The sequence below is a fragment of the Oryctolagus cuniculus genome, chromosome 4 (assembly GCF_964237555.1).
Source record: "Oryctolagus cuniculus chromosome 4, mOryCun1.1, whole genome shotgun sequence".
In the NCBI taxonomy this organism is placed as follows: domain Eukaryota; kingdom Metazoa; phylum Chordata; class Mammalia; order Lagomorpha; family Leporidae; genus Oryctolagus; species Oryctolagus cuniculus.
Genome location: NC_091435.1, coordinates 5,766,829 through 5,776,780, shown reverse-complemented (window position 1 = coordinate 5,776,780; position 9,952 = coordinate 5,766,829). Strand labels below are relative to the sequence as shown.

The window sequence follows — 9,952 nt, the reverse complement described above, 5'->3', positions numbered from 1 at the left end:
GTTTGCATTGCTAATAACTTATCTTTTGAGTGAGCATTGTGGCATAGTGGGTTAAGCTACCCCTGGTTCGAGTCCTGACTGCTCCACTTCCAATCCAGTTCCCTGCTAATGACCTGGGAAACAGTGGAAGATGACCCATGCATTTGGGCACTGCACCTGTGTGGTGGACTTGGATGATGTTGCTGGCTTTAGTCTGGCCCAACCCCGGCAATGTGGCATAGCAGGGTAAGCTGAAGCCTGGGACAGTGGCATCCCATATGAGTACCAGTTCAAGTACTGTCTGCTCCGCTTCCAATCCACCTTCCTGCTGATTCACTTGGGAAAGCAGTAGCCAATGGCCTGAGTAGTTGGGCTCCTGATACCCACATGGGAGACCAAAATGGGAGTCCCAGCTCTGCCCACTGCAGCCATTTAGGGAGTGAACCATCTGACAAAGATCTGACTCTGCCTGTCTCTGTAACCCTGCCTTTCAAATAAATTAACCTTTTAAAGTTATCTTCCATTTACCTTATCTTGGGAATGGTTTAAAGCTGAGACAGTCTTCCACCTGCTGGTTCACTCCCCAGATGCCAACAGCTGGGGGTGTGCCCAAAGTTGGGAGACCCGGAAGCTTCTGGCTCCTGGCTTTGGATCGGCGCAGCTCCAGCAGTTGCGGCCATCAGGGAAGTGAACCAGCGGACGGAAGACCTCTCTCTGTCTCTTCCTCTCTGTAACTCTTTCAAATAAACAAATCTTAAAAAAAAAAAAAGTTCTTTCACAAATGAAGGACCATCCTATTCATTTTGCCCTAATGGGATAACGTGTAGCCTGAACGATACACCCGAGTAACTGATATGTTGACACAAGACCTTAAAAAGTATTTCCACTTTTATTTTCTATATTTAAGTTCTATCCATAAACTGAAAAACCTTACTTACTACATGTGAGGAAAACTAATCATTCCTTTGAAATATATTGTGACAAGAATCTGTGACTTCCAAGCATTTACTATTTCTAAGGCTTTGAGGACTTGGTAGTTGACAGATGGGTTTAGGATTAAAACTTTTTCTTCCCTTAGCTTTTCGACATCCTTTTTAACTGCTACGACACATGCCAACAAACTCTGGCAGTCGTAAGAGATATTTACAACAGGGAGTCAGTGTGTGTACACCCCACTATGAAACTCTTAAACTGAAAGCCAAGAGTGCTTACCAGTGTCACAACCACCAACAACCACTTCTTCTAAGTTTGACAACGCTTCTAGGTCCCAGTTCACCCCATGTCACCATACTGTTTTCCAATAGGTTCACTAGCCCTATGAATTCTCTCAATGGCCTACAAGTCCTGAGTTTATGTGTGTATATACTATTTATTTATTTGAAAGGCTGAGTTCCAAGATCTTCATCTGCTGGTTCACTCTCCAAATACCTGTAGTATCTGGTGCTGGGCAGGGCCAGAGCGGAGCTTCTTCTGGGTCTTCCACATGGGTGCAGGGGCCCAGCGTGCTAACAGTAGCAGGGAGCAGCTTGGACCAGAACTGGTGCCCACATGGCACACTGTCCTAGGCACTGGCCCTGAAACTCCTGACCTTAAAGCAACCCTGCCTCGTACTCAATGAACACACAAATTACACACCAAGCATGCAGTCCTAAATTCTGCTTCAGTCCCCTTTAGGGGTAATCTTGACGAGGTCTTTCTTCAGCCCAGTTTCCACATTTGCCCCATTAGTGCAGCTGCCCTACACCAATACATGTGAAAATAAACCTTGAAAATGGTGCTGTAGGCCAGCACCATAGCTCACTAGGCTAATCCTCTGCCTGCGGCACTGGCACATCAGGTTCTAGTCCCGGTTGGGGCACCGGATTCTGTCCCGGTTGCTTCTCTTCCAGGCCAGCCCTCTGCTGTGGCCAGGGAGTGCAGTAGAGGATGGCCCAAGTGCTTGGGCCCTGCACCCCATAGGAGACCAGGAGAAGCACCTGGCTCCTGCCTTTGGATCAGCGCGGTGCGCCGGCCGCAGTGGCCAACTGCAAAAGGAAGACCTTTCTCTCTTTGTCCAGTCAGCAGGTTAACACCCTGACCTGAAGTGCTCACATCCCACATGGGTGTCAGGTTGAGATCTGGCTGCTCCACTTCCAATCCAGCTCTCTGCTATGGCCTAGGAGGGCAGCGAAGGATGCCCCAAGTCCTTGGGCCCCTGCACCCACGTGGGAGACCCAGAAGCAGCTCCTGGTTCCTGGTTCCAGATGGGCACAGTTCCGGCCATTGCGGCCATCTGGGGAATGAACCAGTGGATGGAAGACCTCTGCCTCTAACTCCCTGTGTAACTCTTTCAAATAAATCTTTAAAAACAAGTTAGCCCTTGAAGAACAGGACTGTGCAGTCACATGTAAATACTTCACATCTGCTCCTATTGTAATCTGTATTCACTGCTTATACGAAAAATGGCTTATTTCGCTTCAGAGGACACTAGATTGCTTTCCCCTTATTCAACCAGGAGCACCACACATTTTCAAAGTATGCTTCTTCAAGAACCACAACTTAAAAACATTTTCTTTAAATTTTAAAAACACGTTGGAAAGATCAAATATGGAAACTAACTTGAGGTAGTCTTTAAACCATGTGCTTCAAAGCATTTGTCCATAATTGAGATTTTATTGGTGTTGAGAATCAGCACACACATTTTAATTTGTACACAATTCTTAACATACGTACCAAAAATCTAAAAAGCCATGAATTGTCATTCTTTTTTTTAAAAGTTATTCCAGTGACTTTCCAGCTTCAAATTTGGAGGCAACTCTTCCTTAAGAGGCTATCAAGTACAAGTATCTTCAGATGCTGTTACATAAATCCCACCCATTCACAATATAATAGCATATACACGACACTCAAATTTTCAATCTTTCACGGCACATTAACAAAATCATTAGGAAAACTGGACTACCACAACCGAAGATGTTACAGAGTGCACATGGTTCTGACAGAACAAGGAGTGGTTTTCTGTAGAAAACAATTCTACAAAACACGGGAGAAGTAACTGAAAATATTCAAGACAGATTAAATGCACAATTGAGACTCCAAATTGCCATTTAGTATGCGCTGTACTGTAGGATATAAAAACCACCCCCACCTATGGAATGTTAAGCTGACACCCAAGACAGTCAAAGCCTCCCAGAATTCAATATGCCACTATTTTCTGGTTGTACCAAAAAATAAACAACCAGCAAATGATTTCACCTCTTAAAAAAAATCATTTACACTTAAAAAATGGGATGAGGTGGGCTTCCCTCCTTCTTAAAAATGTTTCTAGAGCTACTAAAAAACTTGCATTTACAAAATAGTTGATAAAAATATTCCTCTGGATTGTACAAGAAGGGAGACAGGGAGCACTGCTAACACATGGTGTATGGTATTAATCGGACTTGGCTTCTTTCTCTTCTGCTTCATCAGAGGCTGGACTCTGCAAATCAAGGGAAAAATGGTATGATCAAACATCTTTGTTATTGCTGATCTTTGACATCTAAGTTTTTACTTGTACCCAAATACCAGGTCTCAAAAATACAATCTTCGTTATTTCTAGATCCCATAACCTGCAAATGAATATTCGTGGCACTTCCCATGCTCACGCACAGGCACCTAGCAGACCTGTGCGCGGCTCCACACATACTCCCAGCGGAGATCACACTGTCCTCCTCCAGCTCTGGCTGTGATTTTACTTTTGGCCCGCAGGCGTGATGTCCCCACTGTTGCTAAATGCCGTACCGAGAAAATACATGTGCTGGGCAGGCATGTTCAGATGTGCTGCTGGTTGTGAGGTCAACATTCATGTGTTCACAACATTAAATAACATGTCTATAAACAGAAACACACAAAAAAGCTAAGCACTTGTCAGCTGATGAAAATGGGATCAAGGCTTACATGAACCTAACCCTGTGTCTTGAAGGTTCAGTTGTTAGGTATTTATGGCAATCTTACCGTAAGTACTACTGAGAATATGGACAATCAACAATAACTTGATAGCATCTGCCAGGTCAAGTTCTTCTGTAATTGGAACTGTGTAATGTGATCCTAGTATCATGTGTTTGATGTGGTTAGAACTTGCTCCGGCCTGGGAAAGCAGTAGAAAATGGCCCAGGTGCTTGGGCCCTTGTACCCTCATGGCTCCTGGCTTTAGGCTCGCCTAGCTCCAGCCATTGCGGCTATTTGGGAAACAAACTAGTGAATGGAAACTCACTGTAAAAAGGCTATTCACCAAAACTGGTATATTCTTCTATATATTTTTTTTTTAAGAAAAAGCTTCCGGCTGGCGCTGTGGCTCTAGCCCTGGTTGGGGCACCAGGTTCTAGTCCCAGTTGCTCCTCTTTCAGTTCAGCTCTCTGCTGTGGCCTGGGAAGGTAGTGGAGGATGGCCCAGGTGCTTGGGTCCTGCACCTGCATGGGAGACCGGGAGGAAGCACCTGGCTCCTGGCTTCGGATTGGCATAGTGCTGGCCACAGTGGCAATCAGGGGAGTGAACCAATGGAAGGAAGACCTTTCTCTGTCTCTCTTACTGTCTATAACTCTGTCAAATTAAAAAGAAAAAGCTTCCGTTCCTTTTGTCACAGCTTAAAATAAAAAGGATTAATAGCAGTCTTTTTTACTTGCTTCTTCTAGATCACTATGTAGTCCTAAATAAGAGGCTACTTTTAAGAAAAATAAAACAAAAACACTTTCTTCATTAGCAACAATGGGGGAAAAACATGCCTAGGCGCAATGGAAATGAAGTGGAATGTGTTTTTAAAAAAGTGTGAAGCCGGGGCCAGTGCCGTGGCTCACTTGGTTAATCCTCCGCCTGTGGCGTCAGCATCCCATATGGGCGCTGGGTTCTAGTCCCATTTGCTCCTCTTCCAGTCCAGCTCTCTGCTGTGGCCTGGGAGGGCAGTGGAGGATGGCCCAAGTGCTTGCGACCCTGCATCCACGTGGGAGACCAGGAAGAAGCGCCTGGCTCCTGATCAGTGCAGCTCCGTCCATTTGGGGAGTGAACCAACGGAAGGAAGACCCTTCTGTCTCTCCTTCTCATTGTCTGTAACTCTAATTCTCAAATAAAATAAAATCTTAAAAAAGTAAAGCCATGCAAATATAAAATCAAAATGAAATTTCACCCATATCCTAATGGATTAGGATCTGACACACTGCAATAGTCTACAGATTGAAATTCGAAGAACATTCATTTAAATAAAGCCCGAGGTCACGTTACACAAAAATGAGCCTTACAACCCTTACAGCCACTGAGTAAACCTTTTCTAAGACACCAAAAACTGCAGACTACACAGCCACAGGCAGAGGGTCTATTACCAGTGAAACTCAGCACATCTGACAGCTTTTCCAGTAAACATGCCACTGACAAATACATTTCTTTTTTCTAAAAAATTTGAGAGTTCCCACACAGGTGCAGGGGCCCAAGCACTAGGGCCATCCTCCACTGCCCTCCTGGGCCACAGCGGAGAGCTGGCCTGGAAGAGGAGCAACCGGGACCAGAACCCGGCACCACAGGTGGAGGATTAACCAAGTGAGCTGCGCGTGGTGCCAGCCCGACACACACACTTTCAAGATCTAATTCACAGCAAAGAGTCTGTCCATTCACTTGGGGTTACTGTACAAAACCGCTCAATAGTAGAACAAACGTGCCTTAACTGCTACACAGAACAGTAACCATCCACTGTCAAAATGCAAAGCAAACGCTTCTGACCTCCTCGTTTTTCGTTTCTCCGTTTTCTGCAGGCAGGTCTTCTTTAGCTTCTTGGTTAGCCACCTCGGCCTGTTTTCCCTTTGCTCCTCTCTTGCCCTTTGCTTGCACTTTCTTGTCTGATGACTTATCCTACAACAGAAAATAAGATCATAAACTTTACACCTCCACTCTGTCTTGCTGAAGACAGGATCTGTAACTGTTGTCATGTCTGTCACACACTGAGGAGTTAACCTGAGTCACCTGATACACCTTTTACAAGAGACAACTTAAGGTCAACCTCCAATGACCAGGAAAACAAGGAGAACGCTTAACAGTGGTTGGTATCAAGCCTCATTGACACGATGATGCTAACTTCAGCATGGGCTACACACCCCTCCACCACCAGTTCTGCACCACACAGAAGGAAGGAGTCAGGAAAGTCTCCTCCCAATGTAATTCCACAGCCCCCCAATTTCTCATCAGCATCAACAATCAAACTGCCAAATAACCACTGACCTGGCAAGGCTGTTACCCTCACATTGAGACCACCCAACTGAAAAAAGCACCATGCTGTATGGTCTAGTTGATGGTTGTGCTAGTTAACCCCTTGATAACACATGAGTAGCTAAAGGATCAACTGAATTTATCGGCCTAGGTGTGTAAAGAACCTGAAAGCACAGGTATTAGCCTAACTTAAAGGTCAAAAGTTAAGCCACTGTAAAGTAACGTGAAACGTTCTGGAGGCCATCCATCAACGAGGAAGTGGAGAAGCTTAACAGAACCTCTGATTTTCTGTAACTAGGGAATGCAGCAGTAATGAAATCAAGTCAAGTCCACCAACAGGGTAAGAGCTTCCCTGACAGACACCAACCAGAAAGACATGCAGGTCCACTCTGCAAGCTCACTGAAGCTGGATCCGTCATGAAGACGAAAATTTGGTAGGGATACGAAGTACCACAGGAAACATTTCTTGCCCCATTGTTCCTTTGTGAAAGCTGAACTGACAGCCTGTTCCACAAAAACCCACAAAAGCCAAGTCTTACCTGCCGGCTTCCCAGTGAGGAGGGAGTGCGTCACTTCTGTTTCACTCACCAGAGTCAGACCTGACCCCCCACAGCTTTCAGCATGGAACTTAGCAAGACAGGTACCACACACCACTGAAGCCAACACTTTCAGCCAGTTTTTTGGGCCTTCATGGGACGCTTTCATGGCATTCTGACTTTGTGTACAGAGAATCAATACATTTGTTTCTGATGTTAGAAACTCCACGTTGCTGTACTTTGCTTGTAACTCCTTGAACACTTTTAAAACGCCAAAGCAGAGTTTCTTTGTTGAACAAACACTAACTTTAGCATTCCCCCTCAATGTTCCTGTAACAGCTGCAATTTGTGCCTTTAAGGAGAAATCTCCCTGCTACCCACAATGCCTCAGTGTTTAGAAACGACCCTCACCGCTGCCTAGATGACCTGCCCCAGGCTTTTAGCAAAGGCGCGTGGAATTCGGTGTTTTTTGTAGGATTCTCTCAGGCTCTGAGCAGAAAGGCATCACCCTGCAAGACCACGTGGAGCGCCGCGCGTGGAGCAGGGCCGAGCTCCGCAGAGTTTGCCGCGATTTACGCCTGTTTCGCTTTCCAACGCAACAATCACCCCAGGAACTGCGTCCCGGCCCGAGCCTGAGCAACAGGTGTCGAGCCGCCGCCTGCGTTCTACGAGGGTCCCCAAGGCCGACGGCACACGTGGGTCCCGCGACGCCGTCCCACGGACCCCCAGCGCCGTCACGGGCTCCGCGAGCACCGCCCTCGGGGCAGGGAGAAGCCGGCGGCCCTCCCCGGGCCCAGCGCCCCCCGGCATCCGAAGCCACCCCTGCCCGAGCCCCCAGACCCACCTTCCCGGCGGCCTTCTTGGGCTTCGCTTCCACCTTCGCGGGGGCCGGCTTCTGCAAGGCAAAGCAGCGCGGAGGCTCGCCGCCGGCCCGGCCCCGGGCACGACCCCGCCTCCGGCCCCGAGCACGACCCCGCCCCCGGGCACGACCACGACCCCAACCCCGGCCCCAACCCCGGGCACGACCCCAACCCCGGCCCGGCCCCCGCCCCGCCCCGGCCCGGCCTCGGCCCCGACCACGACCACGACCCCGGCCCGGCCCCCGGCCACGACCCCGAGCACGACCACGACCCCGACCCGGCCCGGCCCCCGCCCCCGGGCACGGGCACGACCCCGGCCCGACCCCGGGCACGACCCCGAGCACGACCCCGACCCGGCCCGGCCCCCGCCCCGCCCGGGCGCCCCACTCACCGCCGACAAGCGCGCCGACCGCCTCTTGGGCTGCGGGAGGGAGCAGAGAGAGCAGTCAGCCGGGCGCCCCGCGCGCGCCCCCCGCCCCCGCGCCCCCCGCGCCCCGGCCCCGGCTCTCACCTCCTCCTTGGCCGCCCCCTCGGCAGAGCTGACCTGCGGGAACAAGCAGAGCCGCGAGTGGGCGCAGCCCGCGAACAAAGTCGCCGCCGCGCGCCCCGCGAGAACAATGCCCGGCCGCGTGACGTCAGCCCGCCGCCCCGCGCCGGCCGCCCCCTCCGCGCCCCGCGCCGCCGAACGTTCCAGAACGCCCGCTCGCCCGCGCCGGCCGGCCGGCCCCCAGAGCGCCGCCCGGGCCCGGCGCCGCCGAGCGCACCGGGCGGCCGCGGCGCGGGCCTGGCGCGGGCCTCACGCGGGCCCGGCCGGCGGCGCCGCGGCGGGCGCGGGCGCGGGCGCGGCTTACCTTCCTCTTGGGCATCCTGGCGGCGCGGAGGGCGCGTGCCGGGTGCCTGCGGGCCGCGGCGCGCCGAGAGCCTTCGCGGAGCTGGGCTGCCTGGCCGCTGCCGCCGCTCCCGCCGCCCGAGCTGCTGGGACCCGCGGCGGGGGCGGTGGGAGAACCGGATGGAACCGGATTGGGAGCCCGCCCCCTCCTCCCCCCGCGTCCCCCGGCCGCGGGCTCCCCCTCCCCGCCGGCCGGGCCGCCCCCCGACCCCCATTGGCTGCGGGGCCCACCCGGCGGCGCGCGCGCGCCGCAGCCCGCGCCCGGAATAGGTGAGGCCGGCCGTCACTCGACCCCGCCGGCCCGCCCCCGCTCCTGGGCGCCCCCACCCCTTCCCGCCATCTCCCGGGGCCCCAGACCCCGCGGAGGGGGGCGGGGCGCAGAGGCCGGCGCGCCTCACGGTAGTTTGTTTGAAGCGGAGCCGCAAAGTACGGTGTGCGCGCTGATTGGCGGGAGCGCACCACGTGGCCCCGGGCGTCCCCGCCCACAACCCTCCGGTTACCTGGGCGCCCGCGAGCTCCCCGGAAGCCTCGCCGGCGCCCCGCGGTGGGCGCGCGCCTGCCAGGCCGGGACGGGAGAGCGGCGGCGGGTCTCGGAGCGAGAGGCAGTCGGCCCGTGAGGCTGTGAGTCGCCGCAGCCTTCCGGGCCTGAGAGGACGGACTCAGTGCGCAGGCGCCGGAGGGGAGGTCGTGGGAAGGAGAGCAGACGCCCGGGGCGCGACTGCGCACGCGCGCGCGCTCGTGCGGGTCGGCGCGGGCGTGGATGCGGCCGTCTCCCCGCGGCGCGGACTTCCGGTGCTGCGGCGCCTCGGCTCGCCGTCCTGCGGGGCCGCGGCGCGGGGCGGTGGCGGGGAGGGTCCCGCGCGCGCGGCGGCCGGTGCTGAGGCAGCGCCTGCCTGGCGTGGAGGAGGGCTGCGGCCGGGGCCGTCGCGGAGCCCCGGCGCCCCCGGGAGCGCACGGCTGTGTCTACCGGAGCCGTGAAAGGCCGCCTCGGGTCGGGGTAACACAGGAAAAGGGTCTTATTTTTCTCCTGTAGAGTGTCTGGCGGAGCCCCTGGGGTGCTTCCGTCACAGGTGGCGGCTGACCCACTGTGCCAGGGTGCGCGCGTCTCCTGATTTCTCAGTTTAAAATTGCAACTCCTTATCATCTGCTATTAAAAAAATATTTATCTATTTATTTGAAAGGCAGAGTTAGAGATTTTCCGTCCGCTGGTTCACTCCCCAAATGGCCAGGGCTGTGCCAGGGCCAAAGCCTGGAGCCAGGAGCTTCCTGAGTCTCCTACGGGGGTGCAGGGTCCCAGAACTGGGGAGGGGAGGGGAGGGGAGGTAGAAAAAGGAGGATGAGTGAACTGAGAGGCATTTGATCATTATCCCGAGAATGGGGGATGTTGCAAGATCTTAAGAAAATGACATGCAACGCTGTGAGCTGACTTCATAAAAATCTCCCTTGAGAATTGCATTAAGCAAGAGGTGGCCCACAGATAT

The 9,952-nt window shown here is 53.4% G+C and overlaps 1 protein-coding gene across 5 annotated transcripts; it reads right to left on the bottom strand.

Annotated features, from left to right (window-relative positions):
- Positions 1 to 2,611: 2,611 nt before the first annotated feature.
- HMGN1 (high mobility group nucleosome binding domain 1) lies at positions 2,612 to 9,630 on the bottom strand. Of its 5 annotated transcripts, none has more exons than XM_051833566.2 (7): positions 8,972 to 9,630; positions 8,434 to 8,557; positions 8,094 to 8,126; positions 7,974 to 8,003; positions 7,567 to 7,617; positions 5,704 to 5,832; positions 2,612 to 3,436 (listed from the first exon to the last, which is right to left on the bottom strand). In XM_051833566.2, the coding sequence occupies exons 1-7, from the start codon at positions 9,613 to 9,615 to the stop codon at positions 3,389 to 3,391; spliced, it is 1,059 nt and encodes a 352-aa protein (XP_051689526.2). In that variant the 5' UTR covers positions 9,616 to 9,630; the 3' UTR covers positions 2,612 to 3,388. The 5 variants fall into 5 exon arrangements, with proteins under 5 accessions (XP_051689526.2, XP_069927910.1, XP_069927913.1 ...); XM_070071809.1 differs by having other exon boundaries at positions 8,434 to 8,554; XM_070071812.1 differs by lacking the exon at positions 5,704 to 5,832.
- Positions 9,631 to 9,952: the final 322 nt, after the last annotated feature.